Genomic DNA, 16781 nt, shown 5'->3' with positions numbered 1-16781 from the left:
GCTGGACACAGCCCCTTGCTGGTGCTGCTCCTTCATCTGCCTAGTCTCTGTATTCTCCAGCATCCAGTGCCCATGTCACCTCCTCCAAGAAACCTCCCGAGATTTCCTCCGCCTCTCTCAGGGATTTTGCATTAGAGCCATGCTTGCTAAACAGACACCATCGTATATGCTGTGACTGCTCAGGGCAGGTCATTAAAGGTCCTGACGAGTTCTGCAGTGGAGAAGGCTGGTTTTATTTGTAGATCTGCTCTGCTGCAGGACTTATCAGGACCGTGGTGCATTGATGATCGCCCAGACTGTGAGAGCCACAGGGCAAGGGAAGGGTTTTGTATGTGCTGCTGTCTCTCGGGTGTTAATCATGTGCCAGCAGGAAGCAAGGGACAAATAAATGAGGCAAGGGACGAAAGGAGGAGGTAAATAGATGAGGCTTGCTGTGACATCTGTGGATGGCGTCCTTCGTCGGGTTCTCTGAGTCCCCTGCCTTGCTGTCCCTTACGCTCACCACCGTGGGCCGACCGAGGGCCTTCGCGCTGGCTGTTCCCTCTTCCTGGAACTCTGTTCCCCTTGCTCCCTTAGCTCCTTCAGTCTTGACTTCGGTGTGAGGCCTTCCTGAGACCCATTTTTAAAAATGATAGCCCTTGCTCCTAGAACCGTGGGTAGCCACGAGGCCCTGACGCCTGCCCCCTGTCCCCGCAGTGCTGGGCCGCCCCACCCTGTCGGTGCAGCAGACCCCTGAGGGCAGCCTGCTGGCACGCTGGGAGCCCCCGGCTGGCACCGCCGAGGACCAGGTGCTGGGCTACCGCCTGCAGTTCGGCCGCGAGGACTCGCCTCTGGCCACCCTGGAGTTCCCGCCCTCTGAGGACCACTACACAGCGCTGGGTGCGCACAAGGGGGCCACGTACGTGTTCCGGCTGGCGGCCCGGAGCCGAGGCGGCCTGGGCGAGGAGGCGGCCAAGGTGCTGAGCATCCCCGAGGACACGCCCCGCGGCCACCCGCAGATCCTAGAGGCAGCCGGCAACGCCTCAGCCAGCACTGTCCTGCTCCGCTGGCTGCCGCCCGTGCCCGCCGAGCGCAATGGGGCCATTGTCAAGTACACCGTGGCTGTGCGGGAGGCCGGAGCCCCGGGCCCCGCCCGAGAGACCGAGCTGCTGGCAGCAGCCGAGCCAGGCGCCGAGAACGTGCTCACGCTGCAGGGCCTCAAGCCCGACACGGCCTATGACCTCCAAGTGCGGGCCCACACGCGCCAGGGCCCTGGCCCCTACAGCCCCCCCGTCCGCTACCGGACGTTCCTGCGGGACCAAGGTAGGCGCGCGGGGACCCCCGCACCAGAGCCGGACCGGGCCTCGCGCCCACCCCTGCCCCAGCCCCCTCCCTCTCCCCCACCCAGGTAAGTGGTCACTTTTCTGCTTCCTTGTGGACGCTCAAGGCAAGTCCGGACCCCGAGGCTCCGGCGTTGGCAAAGGTGGGACGTGCCTAGGGGCACCACCATCCCCCTCCCACCCCCTTCCCCCGACCTGCCTTCTCTCTGCAGCCGCGCCGTCTCCCACAGCAGGGACCTGGGACAGGGCCAGGCAGGGCCAGGCAGTAAGGCCGTGAGCACAGGCACAGAGAGTGACAGGGAGCGCCTGGGCCGCCCCCTCCACCCCCCGCCCCCCGCCCGTCCGGCACTCACCGGGCCTCTCTTCTGCTCTCTCCCGCTCGGCCACTGCCCGCAGTCTCACCCAAGAACTTCAAGGTCAAGATGATCATGAAGACATCGGTGTTGCTCAGCTGGGAGTTCCCCGACAACTACAACTCCCCCACACCCTACAAGGTGCGGCCACCGTGGGCAGGAGGGCTGGCTTGGGTCGGGACGTGGGCTGGAGGGTGGCTTATGCCAGGGTTGGGGCTCAGCTCAGAGCCCCTGCTGAGCCGGCTCCCCCACAGATCCAGTACAATGGGCTCACGCTCGACGTGGATGGCCGCACCACCAAAAGGCTCATCACGCACCTCAAACCCAACACCTTCTACAACTTTGTGTTGACCAACCGTGGCAGCAGCCTGGGGGGCCTCCAGCAGACGGTCACCGCCTGGACCGCCTTCAACCTGCTCAGCGCCAAGCCCAGCGTGGCCCCTAAGCCCGACTCAGATGGCCTTATCATGGTGTATCTGCCCGACGGCCAGAGCCCTGTGCCTGTCCAGTATGCTTGACCCCCGGCACCCCCCTCATCATTAGCCAGCTGCAGGGCTGGGGCTAGCTACTTGATCTCTCTCTGTCTATAAAATGGGGGTCATGTCAGCCCCATATCGTGCACTTGCCCTGAAGGTCCAGCGTTTCTCATGGGAGCTGTCACTAAATGTGGCCTGTGTGTCTGCCTGCTCTTCCAGTGTTCCCAGATACCGCCTGACAGTTTGCTAGTTCTGGGGTTCCAGTGGGGAAACAAAGCTGGAAACACACTCTCAGCTCCATGGTGTGGCAGTGAGAGGCAACAGGGTTGAGGGTCGCCAATGGGAAGAGGAGGACTCTGGGTGGGAGGCAGAGAAGGATTACGGGCTACAAGAATGTGTGGGCATGGAAGCTAGGGCTTTGAAGGATCTGTAGGAGTTCGGGAAATATAACTGTCATGTAGGCTTTTGAGGTTGAAGGCACAGTGTGCTCAAAAGCCTGGAGGCTTGAGTCAGAACTATAGTTGTATATGGCTTGCGCTGTAGAATAGACCCCTCAGAGAGCAGGGCTCTTCCACTCACCCCCACACAGCAACCCTTGGTCTTGCCTACAGACAGTGCCCCTGACTCTTCATCTCCCAACAGGAACTACTTCATTGTGATGGTGCCACTGCGCAAGTCTCGTGGGGGCCAGTTTCTGACCCCACTAGGCAGCCCAGAAGACATGGACCTGGAGGAGGTGAGGGGCTGGGGCCCAGCCTGTGAGGCCCGGACCTGTCCTGGTTTTTGGGATCCCGTTTGCTCCCAGGCACGCTCTGAGCACCCCATGCCTCTCTTCCCACAGCTTATCCAGGACATCTCTCGGCTGCAGAGGCGCAGCCTGCGACACTCGCGCCAGCTGGAGGTGCCCCGGCCCTACATTGCCGCTCGCTTCTCCATGTTGCCGCCTGCCTTCCATCCTGGTGACCAGAAGCAGTACGGTGGCTTTGACAACAGGGGCCTGGAGCCTGGCCACCGATATGTTCTCTTTGTGCTTGCCGTGCTGCAGAAGAGTGAGCCCGTAAGTCCCAAGTGGTGTCTTCCCACAGCCAGCCATACCCACTGACTGAGGCAGGCCCCTCTGTGGCCTCAGCCCCCAGGGCTTTGACCTCAGAGCCAGACACAGATCCTACCGGCTCCCAGGGCTAGGGCTAGACAAAGGGAAGGGCTTGAGATTGTGGAAATCCCAAGGGGAAGGCTTTTGGAGGAAGGGAGTCCAGAACTGGGGTTTTGACGGATGCACAGGAGTTCAGCAAAGACCAGGTATTCTCAGGATTTGCATGTGCAAAGGTCTGGAGGTACAAGAGGAACAAAACGAGCTTCAGAGTGGCTGAAGCAGAGGTGAATGGGGACAGCAGAGATTAGCAAGAGCCAGGCCACGCAGGCCACCAGGGTCAGTGTTCTTGGGGGTCATAAAAGGGTTTCGAGTAGGGAGGGGTATAGATTTGTGTTTGAGGAAGACCTGTCTGGTCACCACAAGGAGTGTGGGCACTGATGGAGCCCCGCCACCCCCGTTCTTGCAGACATTTGCGGCCAGCCCCTTCTCAGATCCCTTCCAGCTGGATAACCCGGACCCCCAGCCCATCGTGGATGGCGAGGAGGGCCTCATCTGGGTGATCGGGCCTGTGCTGGCTGTGGTCTTCATCATCTGCATTGTTATTGCTATCTTGCTCTACAAGAAGTGAGCCCCCTGCCCTCCCCTGCTTGACAGGAGGGAGGGCTTCCTGGAAAAGGAAGGGGGTCTGGAAAAGTCTGGGGAGCGGCTACCTCAGAGGACTGGCACAGAAGTCCTCTGTGGCACAGATAGGAAAGCTCTGGCTCGGAGGTTAAGCCACACGGTCAGAGTCGCACAGTCTGGGAAATGGCAGAGCTGCAGTTCACACCAGGCCAGTGGTTTCACGCCTCTCAAGCCCCACACTCCCCTGAGCAAGATCTGGGGTCAGGGCTGCCAGTTTAATGAGAATGGTGCTCTAAGTGGCCCCACAGGACATGTCCCAGTGTAGGAGGGGAGGACTGAGACATGCCTCCTTGTGGTGGGGGGGCCCGAGCAGGAAGGACTAGAGAGGTTAAGCACCCACAGTCACAGAACCCGCCCTTCCCGGCCAGCACCCCCTCACCCGTCTTCTTTCCTCCTGCTCACCTGTGTCTGCTTTCTGGAGCAGCAAGCCTGACAGGTGAGAACTGGCCTTGCCCTTCGCAGGTTCAGGGAGGGAGGCTGAGGAGGGGGCTGGGGTGGCCCTGCGCCCACGGGGTGAGGGGTGGCCTGGCTGCTTGGGCGGGGCGGATGGGCGACTGCCCAGTCCTGGGATTCCCCGGTGGTATATATCCGCCAACCCTCCCCCACCGGCCGCAGAGGTGCCGCTCGTGGTGCCTGGTGTGTGTTCCCACGTGTGCACGTGCATCTCTGGGCTTGCACTGGTGCTCACTCACTCTCCCACTTGCTTCCGCAAAGTAAACGCAAAGACTCAGAGCCTCGCACCAAATGCCTACTGAACAACGCCGACCTCGCCCCCCACCACCCCAAGGACCCTGTGGAAATGAGACGCATCAACTTCCAGACGCCAGGTATGTGCCGACACAGGGAGCCAGGAGCGGTGCTGATGGGGTGGTAGCACAGGGGAAGAGGAAGCCACCACCTGGGGGACCATCACCCGCCCTCACTGAGCTGGGCTTCGTGCAGTTCGATTCCCGGGTCCCGAACCCCTCCGTGGATCAGGGCTTGGAACTGTCACAGTCTGATTCTGCCTGCCGCCAAGCGAGGCTTTGAAAAGTTGCATTCAACGGGGGTCACGCTCTTCTCCAGGAACTTAACGGACATCTGAAAACAAACCCTTATCTCCTCCGGTAGAAAAAGCTACGCCTGTTCCCATCGCTAGTCTTAAGGCCATTCAGCAGCCGGTGCTAGGTTTTCCCCTTGGCCTTATTCCACCTCCCTCATGCCCTGAGCTTCCACCCTCCTGGGCGATGGGGGCTCACAGTCCCCGTGCCTCCTTAGGCTCCGTAGGCTAACAGGACTCGGCTAAAGTCCCCGGCCACGCCTGGCGGGAGAACCGGATGAAGCAGGTCCTCCTGCCTGACAATCTCCACGTACAGGGACCCACACACACCCCTGTCCGTCTCCTCCCTTTATGGACTCATGCCAGCAGCTTCCAACCAAAGAATTTTGTATTTAACTGATGGCTCACAGCATGATTTCCTCTGTCTTTCTGCCCCTGTCCTGGTCTCTACTTCCTGTCTCTGAACTGGCTCCTAACTAGTAACCGTCTCCAGCCAAATGGCGATCGTACACTTGCATTTAGCCGACGGCCACAGGCCTCCCTAAGGACCCGGGAACGGCCTCCGTGCTTCCTAACACGCTCTGTCCTCTTTCCTGCCGCTGGACTGTCTCGTATCAGTTCTGGTTTTGTCCACATTATTTGGATCATTAATATTTAGCTCATGGCCACAGTCCTCCATAAGGGACAGTGAAAAGGCCTCATACGCCACCCCTAATGTGCTCCCTTCTTTTTTCTGTCTCTGGGCTCGCGTAAGTCAGTTCTGCTTCCATCCAAGTGAGGGTTTTTAACATCTATTTCACTGATTGGCTGCTATCTTCCTTAAATAAAGCTCATGGCATGGGCCCGGGTGTCCTTCCCCGACCCCACGTTCTCCCGCACCGCCCTCCATCTCCTCCAAGATCCCCTCTGCCGACCCCAGCAGGGGTCCCGAGGCCGGGTTGATCTGGGGGTGGGGGGCTGGTCCTGTGGACGGGACCGCCTAAAGCCTTGGGATCTTCCCGAAGTCTCGGCTGCAACCCAGGACTGGCCAGCGTGCAGAGGGAGACATGGCCATGATTGTGCGTCCTTGGGGTGGGGCCCGGGTGGCCATGTGTCCCCCATCATTTGAGTTGCCCTGCCCTCCGCGTGTGTCGCCGGCCGTGGTGCGTGCCCCCTGCGAGGGGCGGGGGAGGCGGGGCCCCGGCGCGTTTTCATTTATTGTTTGCTGTTCCTGCAGATTCAGGCCTCAGCCGCCCCCTCAGGGAGCCGGGGTTTCACTCTGAAAGTTAGTTCCTGTGTCTCTGTTCTCGGCTTCCTTTTGCTGTCCCCCACCCCCCGCCACCCCGTTTGTTTTCATCTTTGGTTCCTCCATCCCACCTCCGATCTCTGCCCACCTGTCCCGCTCTGGCTTCTCGAGGGGGGCAGGGGTCTGGTCCATTGGGCCCTTAGGTCAGTGGTCACGACTGCGTGTATGTGTGTGGGTGCAGGGACGCAGGGAGACACAGTGTACCTAAGAACAGAAGCCTGCCTGCTGGCAGGTGGCGGGGGCCCACCAGGTGAATTGGGCACCAGTCTCAGACCCCTCAGACGTGGGCTCTAGAGGAGCACCTGGGGGTGCAGGGGGCACACGGGGAGACTTTACCAGCCAGGCAGCTAATCGTTCAGCACCCGAATCCCATGCTGGCACATAGCTCAGCGTGGGTGCACAGGGAGTACACGCTTAGCCGCCATGTGCCAGGGGCTCCGGAGGTAAGGAATGTCACCCTTCCATTGCCCAGAGGAGGAAATGAGCCTCAGAGGTGGGGCGCTCAGTGCACCTGCTTCAGCCCCAAACAGGTGCACGCCCAAGTGGAGAGGCCCCCTCCCAACACGCACACGTCCTGGGCCTCCCTCCCTGATCCCCGACCCCCCCAGGCAGAGGACCATCCCGTCCCTCCGAGTCCAAAAGGGCAGAAAGGCATGTCAGTCTCCCTCCCTCACCAGGGGCAGCGATGTTCCCAAAGGCCAGCCCACTGCATCTGCTTTTCCATTTCTGTGTCACCTGCGTGCTTCTTGCCACAAGAGACTAGGAGTCTGAGGTCCCAAAGGGTGTCCTTGCGTCTCCATCTGGGTTGGGGGTGCTAGAATGGGTGCACAATGTGAGCCGGGGGTGTCAGGCTCGGCCAGGAGCTACAGCCTCGAGGCTCCGCCTGCGGGCAGACCCAGCAAGGGCGCCCTGAACCCCCTTCCCCTGCCCCCCCCCTAACTGCAGCGCGTCCATGCAGACTCACACCATAGAGCACCCCCGCCCCCAGCCACCGAGCTGGCCCCCCAGTGACCAGCCCGCGCTGGCGGGGTCTGCTCTCCCCCCCAGGCATGCTCAGCCACCCACCGATCCCCATCGCGGACATGGCCGAGCACACGGAACGCCTCAAGGCCAACGACAGCCTCAAGCTCTCCCAGGAGTACGAGGTGAGCGGTGCCCCCCAGACCCCCTGCAGACCCAGCCTCGCACACCCTGACCCCTCCCACTCCTTCCCACCAGTCCATCGATCCAGGCCAGCAGTTCACGTGGGAGCACTCCAACCTGGAAGTAAACAAGCCCAAAAACCGCTACGCCAACGTCATCGCCTACGATCACTCCCGCGTCATCCTCCAGCCCATCGAAGGTAGACCGTCCCGGCTCCATCACCCGTCCCCTCTCCACGGAGCATGCAGGCCCTTTGCCCTGTTTCGGACACGGGGCAGGGCCAGTGTGGACAAGCTTGGGGACAGAGGGGGGCAGTCCAGCAGGGCTTCCAGGAAGCAGTGGGCCAGGTGCAGACTGCTTCGAGGGACAGAACACCCCCCTGAGCCCTGGCTTCTCTCCACCTGGCCACAGGCATTGTGGGCAGTGACTACATTAATGCCAACTACGTGGATGGCTACCGGCGGCAGAACGCGTACATTGCCACGCAGGGGCCGCTGCCCGAGACCTTCGGTGACTTCTGGCGGATGGTGTGGGAGCAGCGCTCAGCCACCGTTGTCATGATGACCCGGCTGGAGGAGAAGTCCCGGGTGAGGCCTGGCCCCTGCAGCCCCCAGGCCCTCGGCCCGCCCCCAGGCCCATGCTCACCTCTGTTCTCTCACCTGGCGCAGATCAAATGTGATCAGTACTGGCCCAACAGGGGCACGGAAACCTACGGCTTCATCCAGGTCACGCTGCTGGACACCATCGAGCTGGCCACGTTCTGCGTGCGAACATTCTCCCTGCACAAGGTAGGGCCGGCACTGGGGGCTGCAGGAGAGGGCTGTGGGACAGAGGAGAGAGACGGGGCCCCTGTGTCTGCCTGGAGCTCCCCGTGGGACCAAGAGAAAATCGAACACACGGACCCAGGCTGACCCCATTCGTGGATGGGCACACTGAGGCTCAAAGGGCACATGTCTTGTCTCCAGCCACAGGGCGGAACGAGCAGAACCCAACTTAGCCATGAACCAAACACGCCCCTCGCCCCCTGGCCCCACCCAGCCTGGGCCTGCCCTCTGTCTTGGGTGGAAGGCAGAGCTGGAAAGAGCTGTGAGTCTGGGCGGTCAGGGCCCACGGCCGCCGTCTGTAACGTGCATCCGTCCGTCCGTGTTCCCTGTCAGTGGTTCCCCCTTGGGGCAGTGTGCCACCCAGGGGACATTTTTTGTCATGACGGCTAGGGGAGGTGCTTACCGGCCCCACAGTGCTCCCGGCTCCTGCCGGTTCCGTTCTCCGCATCCAGCACACAGCTGGCCCCAGTGCCAGAAACCCAAGGACACAGACAAGAGAGGACTTTCTATTCATTCACACAGGTTAAGCACAGACTGGGCTCTGGGACACAGCAGGGATGGAGGCAGACAATACGTCCTGCCCTTGTGGGGCTTGTAGTCTGGTTGAAAAAATAAGACATCGATGATAAATTTGTAAAGTGACAAGAAATCTTACTTGCAGAGGGGAAAAATGTGGATCAGGGCACCTGGAAGGGGTGAGGAAGGGTGTTCGAGTTAGCGGGAATGGCTCGTGCAAAGGCTCTGGGGCAGCACCGTGCCTGGTATACTGGAGGAACAGTGGGGAGGCCCGTGTGGCTGGAGTAGAATGCGTGAGGTGGAACTGGGGAGGGCAGGGAGGGGACGGGGCAGGTCATGCAGGGTCTGCCTGGCAGGGAGGTCCTGGGCTTTGACCCCAGGAAGGGGACTTGACTCAGGTGCTCCCGGCTGCCCTCTGGTGGCTGCTGTGGGGAAGGCAGACCACAGTGGGTGGGCAGAAGGCACTAATCTGGTCTGGATGGGTGGTGATGGGGGCGAATCAGGGTGGCCGCCAAGGTGGGAGTGAGAAATGGATGGGTCTGGATAGATTCGGAAGGCAGAGCCGACACCACCAACAGGCAGATGTGTTAGGTGGGGAGGGAGGGAAGTGAGTCCTACGTTCAGAGCCTCTGAAGGATGGAGCCACCCTTGACTGGACGAGTGGGAGCAGGTTTGGGGTGAAAGGGCACGGTGCTGGCCACGTTGGGTGTGAGGAGCCCATGGGGACCCCCTCTCCCCGTGACCGGGGGCAGCTGGACACGCAGCCTGGCACTCAGGGCATTGTGATCTGGAGGCGTGAGCTGGGCGTCCTCTGCGCGTGGGCGGTGGGCTGTGCTGACACGCAGTGTCCCTGTGGCCCCCCAGAACGGCTCCAGTGAGAAACGCGAGGTCCGCCAGTTCCAGTTCACGGCATGGCCAGACCACGGGGTGCCTGAGTACCCGACCCCATTCCTGGCTTTCCTGCGGAGAGTCAAGACCTGCAACCCGCCAGACGCAGGCCCCGTCGTGGTCCACTGCAGGTAGCCTGGCCCTCCCGCTGCGCCCCGTCCGTCTTACTCGAGGGGCCACTGATGGCCGTATCTGTCCCCGCAGTGCCGGCGTGGGCCGCACCGGCTGCTTCATCGTCATCGATGCCATGCTGGAGCGGATCAAGCCGGAGAAGACGGTGGATGTGTACGGCCACGTGACGCTCATGCGGTCCCAGCGCAACTACATGGTGCAGACGGAGGACCAGTACAGCTTCATCCACGAGGCCCTGCTGGAGGCCGTGGGCTGCGGCACCACCGAGGTGCCCGCCCGCAGCCTCTACGCCTACATCCAGAAGCTGGCCCAGGTGGAGCCCGGCGAGCACGTCACCGGCATGGAGCTCGAGTTCAAGGTCGGCAGGGGTGCGGAGGCAGCTGCGGGCGGGAGGGCGTCCCCAGTCTCCTGTTCCACCATTAGCCTCCGGCTGAAGACCCAGAGCCCTCCCCATCCCCGGAGAAGGCCAGCCCCCAGCTGGAGGCCATGCTGATGGCCGCGCCCTCCCCCACAGAGGCTGGCCAACTCCAGAGCCCACACATCCCGCTTCATCAGTGCCAATCTGCCTTGTAACAAGTTCAAGAACCGCCTGGTAAACATCATGCCCTACGAGAGCACACGGGTCTGTCTGCAGCCCATCCGGGGCGTGGAGGGGTCCGATTACATCAACGCCAGCTTCATCGATGGCTACAGGTACCTCACCTTTGCCCAGCCATTCTGGGGTCCCCACCTTGCCCCCACAGGGGCTCCAGTTTACGTGAGAGACAGAGCTGGACAGAGTCACAGCTCGGCGGAAGCTACGTAACTCGTGGCTGCTGTCCGTGACATGGTTCAGTCTGTCCTCTGTGTCCATGGTTCTCAGTCCCGGCAGTTCTGCCACCCGGGGGAATGTGGCAATGTCTGGGTACATTTTTTGAATGTCATGGTGGGAATGGGGGAAGGTGGCTGCGACTAGCATCTCGTGGGTGGGGACTCAGGCCGCTGCCTCACATCTGCAGCACCCAGAGCACTGCCCCCTCCCAAAGAATGACACAGCCCGAGTGTTGTGAGTGCCAAGCTGAGAAGCCAAGGGGTGGTGTGCCAGGCGGAAGGTACCGCCTGCGCAAAGGCCAGAGGCAAGAGGGAACTTAGCCGTGAAGCTTACCGCACCCGAGGGAGGTGGCAGAGGGCAGGAGAGATCGGTCCTGCAGCTTCCTAGAGGGGTTGGAACGTACCCTGGGGCTGTTGGTTTCTCCTTGTGCACAGTGGGGCCCTGGAGAGGGTGGAATGAGACGGGGAGGGAGCTGGCACATCGGACGCCATTCCCCAGTAGGCAGGGCCATGGAGGGTGTGCCTCTGGAGAGGGGGGTGGGCGTCCTGCTTGGATCCTGACCCACCAGAGGGCATCGGGCCAGTTCCGGGTCTGGGCCTGCCTCTCCCCGCCGGTCCTGGCCTCATGCACCCCACCCCACAGGCAGCAGAAGGCCTACATCGCGACGCAGGGGCCGCTGGCAGAAACCACGGAGGACTTCTGGCGCATGCTGTGGGAGGGCAACTCCACCATCGTGGTGATGCTGACCAAGCTGCGCGAGATGAGCCGGGTGAGCCGCGGGCCGGTGGGGCTGCTGGCCGGGGGGGCCGCACCAGCCTCGGGCTAAGCTGACCGCAGCTGCCCTCCCCTCCACAGGAGAAGTGTCACCAGTACTGGCCAGCAGAGCGCTCTGCCCGCTACCAGTACTTTGTGGTGGATCCGATGGCGGAGTACAACATGCCTCAGTATATCCTACGGGAGTTCAAGGTCACAGATGCCCGGGTGAGTCCTGGGGGGGTACTGGCATCTGGGCCAGACGCCTGGGGCTGCTGAGCATCGCCCAGTGATAATGGATAATGGCTTCCCCAGCAAAGGCCCAGGGGTAGGAATCAGCTTGGTGGGCAGTGGAGGGTAGAAGAGGGAGTTGACTGGTTGGCTGGTCACGCCTCCCAGCCAGTGGGTGAAGAGCAGGCCGTGTCCCTCTGTTGCCCGCAGTGTCCCCTCTAGCATGTGTAGCGCCACTCCTAGGACACACAGTCCAAGGGGGTCACACAAAGGGGTGGGTGGGGCGTCCCCCTGGAAGCAGCGACCTGTGGGGGTGATGTTAGGGCGCTGAAAAGGCGGTGGGGGAGATCGGGCGGACGGACTGATGCTGCCCTGGGTGGACAGTGAAGCTGCAACATGGAGGAGGTGGGTATTAGATGGCGAGCGGAGAAGACTGACAGCGGAAGGTGGCCCTGCTGGGCAAGAGCAGATCAAAGCAGTAGAAAAGGGGATTCGAGAATTCAGGGTAGGGTGACGAGGGTGGGAAACGTCAGTCAGGGCGCTGCCAGTGGGGCAGAGTGCCTGGGCGCTGCAGGCTGGCACCACTGGCTGAGTGAGCATAAGACTGGTGCGTCAGGCATCAGTGGAGGAGGAGATTGGCAAAGGATGAGTATGTGGCCAGCGGGGGGTGGAGAACAGGACTTGGGAAGTGTAGGGCGTGTGGTGGGGGTGCTGGACGTCTCTGTGGCGGATGAGAGGGGAGACGGGAGAAGGGAGCAGGTGTGTGGTGGGCAAGGGCCGTGAGATGGTGTCGCTGGGTGGTTAGGGTGGAGGAGGGTGGCATTTGAAAGGGATGCAGGAGCATCTCAATGGAAGATGGTGCCAGTGGGTGACAGACACATCGTCAGGGTGGAGAACGGGACCACCACGGACCCTGACAGCGGGACCCGGCTGTGTCCCCACCCAGGACGGCCAGTCCCGGACAGTCCGGCAGTTCCAGTTCACGGACTGGCCGGAACAGGGCGTGCCAAAGTCGGGGGAGGGCTTCATTGACTTCATCGGCCAAGTGCACAAGACGAAGGAGCAGTTCGGCCAGGATGGCCCCATCTCTGTCCACTGCAGGTGAGCCGCCCGCCCCCCCAGCCCCAGCCCAGCGCCCTGCTGGGGAATCCTAGGCCTAGCAAGGGCGCCTCGGGGAGCCCAGGCTGGGCCCTCCCCTGAACGCTGCGCTCATCTCCCGCAGCGCCGGCGTGGGCAGGACGGGCGTGTTCATCACCCTCAGCATTGTGCTGGAGCGGATGCGGTACGAAGGCGTGGTGGACATCTTCCAGACGGTGAAGATGCTGCGAACGCAGAGGCCAGCCATGGTGCAGACAGAGGTGAGGGGGCGGCCCGGCCCCCAGGTCATGGCCCGGGCACCGCCCAGCCAGGACCCCGGCATGGGGCACAGATCTGGGGTCCCACCGCCCCGCAGGTGGGGAACGGGAGGCCTGGGGCAGGGAAGGTATTCCCTAAAATACAGTCATCCTGGGCGTTGTAACAACATCCTCTAAACTCCCATCTATGGGGTCAAAGCCGGAGTCCCAGCCCCCCAGCCCCGAGGGCCCGGCCCGGGCAGAGCCCGGCTGAGTGTGGCTGCCTCCAGGGAGGCTCTGGGGCAGGGGAGGCAGCGACTAGAGGCCCCATCTCCTCCCCTCCCGCAGGACGAGTACCAGTTCTGCTACCAGGCCGCGCTGGAGTACCTCGGAAGCTTTGACCACTATGCAACCTAAAGCCATGGTCGCCCCGGCCAGACGCCCCCCGCCCCAGGTGCCTCTGCCCTTGCCGGGGTGCCCGCGGAGGCCTGGACCCCCAGCAGCCAGGCAGGAGGAGACGGCGGCCGCAGCCCCGCAGGGCCTCCGGGAGCCACGCGGCCCCCCGAAGCAGCCCCCAGCCAGCTCCCCGGCACCAGTCGCCTCCTTTGAATACTCGGCACATTCCTTTCGACTCCAGAACTAGAGATTCCAGGGTGGGGGGGTGGGGGGCGCGGTGAGCGATCGGGGGTTCTCCCCGGACCCGGAGGGGGCCCAGGGGCCGCGAACTCGGGAGCGTCCCTGCCCTGCAGCTTGGGGGCGCCGGGCTTCGGGGGCTGGGGGCGTGCAGCGTTCAGCTTTCTGTTCAAACTCAGTGTGACTGTATCCGGTGACATTTCCTTTTTTTTTTAAATAGTGTATTTTTTTTCATTTTTTTTTTTTAAGAAGAAACAAACAGAAAAAAAAAAAAAAGACTCACCCATCAATGAATTTAAAAAGAAAACCTTTGCTTATTCCTGTTCTGTTCACAGTCTATTTTTTCATCGTAGAAAACCGTTCTTGCGCGGTGGCTGCGCTCGCGGCCGGCGGCCGCCCCAGGCCGGCTTTTTCCTTTTCCCACCATCAGAAAGCGCGCCCCGCTCAAGAATGGGACGTCGTTTTGCTCCTGGTTTTCTTTCCTTCTTTTTGCCTTTTGTTAATTAAAGTCTCAGACACATCCAGGACCTGAGGGTCTGAGCGCGGGGCGGTGGGAGGGGCCCTGGCGCCAGGGTCACGCCCACCTGAGGGACCCGCCGGCGCCGCAGCAGCTCCGCCCCCAGGGGGCGGGGCCAGGGGAGGTTCTCGCTGCCCCGGGTCCGGAGCCCTTTCTGCCCTGGGGCTGGGGGGCAGGTGGCTGGGCGGAGGCAGAAGGATGGAAACCCCTACCCCTGGGCAAGTAAGTTTTTCTCTTTGTACAAGAGCAAATCTGCCGTTGCTTTCAACACTGTTTATTCAAACGGAAGCAGCCGGGTGGATTTCCCACCTCTGTGTATGTAGATAAATCAACTTTGTATTAAAGAAGATCGTCCGACCCTGGCCGGTGTCTTTGTCCTGCTCCCGCCTCACGCCCCCCCCTCCAACCCCCTGTCCGTTCTGTCTCGTCCCTGGGTCCCGCAGGGCCTGGAGGGCTCAGGTGACCTCCCGTTGTGTGAATAAGCTGGTGAGGAATGGGACACAGAGAGGCAGCGTTCCTTGTCCAAGGTCACACAGCCAGGTCAGGACCCCCAAACCCAAGCTCTGGTCTTGCAGGGGCTGCCTTACATCCTCCTTAATGGTGACCACCGCTGAGCTGAGCATGTGCCAGCCGCCAGCCCCGAGGTGGGAGTCATCTGCCCAGTTTACCGATGAGGAAGGAGACTCAGAGAGGGGCAGGCAGCAGTCCAGTCACCCACAGCTGGCAGTCCTACCCTGGTCACTCATCCACAGCCCCCAGACACCATGCAGTGCTGCCTCCTCCGGGAGGGCCAGTGATGGAACTGAGACCCTAGGCTGGGAGCACCACGTCCCCGTGCTAGAGGCCACCCAGTGAGTCTGACCCCAGGGGACGGACGGTGAGCCATTTGGGGTGTACACCCTTGCCGCCCCCAAAATTCTCAAACACACATGGATCATTTACAAAAATCAACTGTGGAGATCTTCACAAATTCCAAGAAACAAGTATTAGGTAAGACAACCTGATCTTGGCTCCCAAGGAGCAGATGCTATAATCAAGGGAGCCTCCCATGAACAGGCCTACGGCGGGAAAATTTAAATACATTGCTAAGTCAGTCACAGATCAAAGAAAGAAATCAACATGGAAATTACAAAGTTTTTCAAACCAAACAATTCAAGCAGCCCATTCATGAAACCTGTGAGGCACAGCCAAACGGATACCCCAAAGAAAACAAATTCTGAAAATAAGCAAACAAAAAAGAAATGAAACAAGTGTTCAAATTAGGTGATGAGAACAGGGAAACAAATAAAGGTAAAGTTGGCACTAACTCCAATCGGGCATTTCTGAGGTGCTTCTTTCACATGAACAAAATCAGAAACTTCTTTGAAAACGCCAAAAATAGGTAAATCTTTGGCAAGAATAGTCATAAAAAAAAAAAGGACAAATAACCAGCAAAGTGGGGAAATGCAACACTTAACTACAGACAGAGGCGTTTCTTTTTTTAATTGTAAGGCGAGTTTTGGAAGCCAGGGAGGAAAGACACTGGGGGTGGGGTGGACGGGAGTGTAACGGAGCTCACGTGGGAAAACACCCCAGGTGTGTGAGAAGACCAGGAAACGGAGAAAGGGCCAAAGTGGCGGCACATAGGACTATGTTTAATAGCTCCCTGAATTCTGACTTCTAGAAGTCATGGGCAGGGATTCCTGTTCTTAGTCACAGATCATGGGACTCTAAGGACTGAAATGTCAGACTCCAGCCCAAGCCCAGTCCTACCTGAATCATCTAAGACTACCAACAGGCTACTCTGCCCAGAGAACTCCTATTCATTCCTCAAAGCCCAGTACTAAAAGCCCCTCTTAGAAGGTATCCCTGTTTCTCTTCTCTGATCCCCGAAGCCCACTGAGGCTGAAGTGGGTCTACCTTGCCTTGCTTACTAGAAATGGGACAAAGAGGGGCTCTGGGGAAAATAAACGTGTGTGACCCTCACTCTGATTCAGATGCTCAGATGCTCAGGTCTATGGTTCCGGGTAGGTAGTGGCAAGCAGGGATTTATCTGAGGACATCCTGGAAGAGGAAGGCCCTTAGGAATTGCCTTAACTCACACACATAACCGCCAAGACTCTAAGCATCTCCAGTTGCCTCGGCCTTACCATGGGACACCATAACATCCACCCCCATTTACGGGCACTTCCTGCATGCTTGGCTCATGCCATCTCATTTAATCCTTCTGACAACACAGCAATGGACAGATGAGAAAAGAGGCTCAGACTGGTCAGGTCTCTTCCCCAAGGTCACACAGATGATAAATACCCAGGAGTTTTCAGGGCATCAGTGAACTCCACCACCTGCCCCTGGTCAGCTTCAGCCACACGTGGCCGCCCTGGGCTGGGAGGGACCCCCACCTCCCACCACCAAGGACCTGTGGGGCTGAAGCATTCTATTGTTCTGGAAAGTGCAAATATCGTAAATACACACTTTGTCCCTAATGACATCACTTTAAAATGTTTAAAGTAAAAACACCCATGAGGAGAAGTGGACAGGACCACAGTGGTACCGGAGACTAGACCTCAGGAAGGGAAAGACCAAATTGATAAAACAAGGATCTTGAGGGGAAGAATGCAATAGCAAGCCTGGTCAAATCTACATACACTTGGTACCCAATAAAAAAATGTACATTCTGTCCAAATGCTCAGAGCCATCCCCCAAATGAACCGTGTGTTAGGTGGTAAAGGAAAGCTCACCAACATTCAGACTCCACTCAAGAGCCACAATGC

The 16781-nt window shown here is 60.1% G+C and overlaps 1 protein-coding gene across 10 annotated transcripts in view; it reads left to right on the top strand.

The window, feature by feature from the left end:
* PTPRS (protein tyrosine phosphatase receptor type S) overlaps positions 1–14390 on the top strand; it is a 90445-nt gene extending 76055 nt beyond the window's left edge. For 5 of the 10 annotated variants that reach the window (XM_073220485.1, XM_073220486.1, XM_073220490.1 and 2 more), the window contains 21 exons: positions 697–1302; positions 1716–1813; positions 1927–2180; positions 2791–2884; positions 2990–3205; positions 3708–3865; positions 4347–4358; positions 4637–4749; positions 6178–6225; positions 7294–7391; positions 7465–7588; positions 7801–7976; positions 8058–8177; positions 9594–9748; positions 9822–10107; positions 10264–10442; positions 11203–11329; positions 11416–11541; positions 12491–12645; positions 12767–12902; positions 13227–14390. In XM_073220485.1, the coding sequence (XP_073076586.1) occupies positions 697–1302; positions 1716–1813; positions 1927–2180; positions 2791–2884; positions 2990–3205; positions 3708–3865; positions 4347–4358; positions 4637–4749; positions 6178–6225; positions 7294–7391; positions 7465–7588; positions 7801–7976; positions 8058–8177; positions 9594–9748; positions 9822–10107; positions 10264–10442; positions 11203–11329; positions 11416–11541; positions 12491–12645; positions 12767–12902; positions 13227–13295 (3350 nt within the window). In that variant the 3' untranslated portion in view covers positions 13296–14390. The remainder of the gene's footprint in view (positions 1–696; positions 1303–1715; positions 1814–1926; positions 2181–2790; positions 2885–2989; positions 3206–3707; positions 3866–4346; positions 4359–4636; positions 4750–6177; positions 6226–7293; positions 7392–7464; positions 7589–7800; positions 7977–8057; positions 8178–9593; positions 9749–9821; positions 10108–10263; positions 10443–11202; positions 11330–11415; positions 11542–12490; positions 12646–12766; positions 12903–13226) is intronic. The other 5 variants (XM_073220491.1, XM_073220489.1, XM_073220488.1 and 2 more) reach the window with 3 other exon arrangements.
* Positions 14391–16781: the final 2391 nt, after the last annotated feature.

Source organism: Manis javanica, chromosome 13 (assembly GCF_040802235.1).
Source record: "Manis javanica isolate MJ-LG chromosome 13, MJ_LKY, whole genome shotgun sequence".
Taxonomy (NCBI): domain Eukaryota; kingdom Metazoa; phylum Chordata; class Mammalia; order Pholidota; family Manidae; genus Manis; species Manis javanica.
Note: the sequence above shows the minus strand (reverse complement) of the source record. Positions and strands in the feature narration are given on the sequence as shown.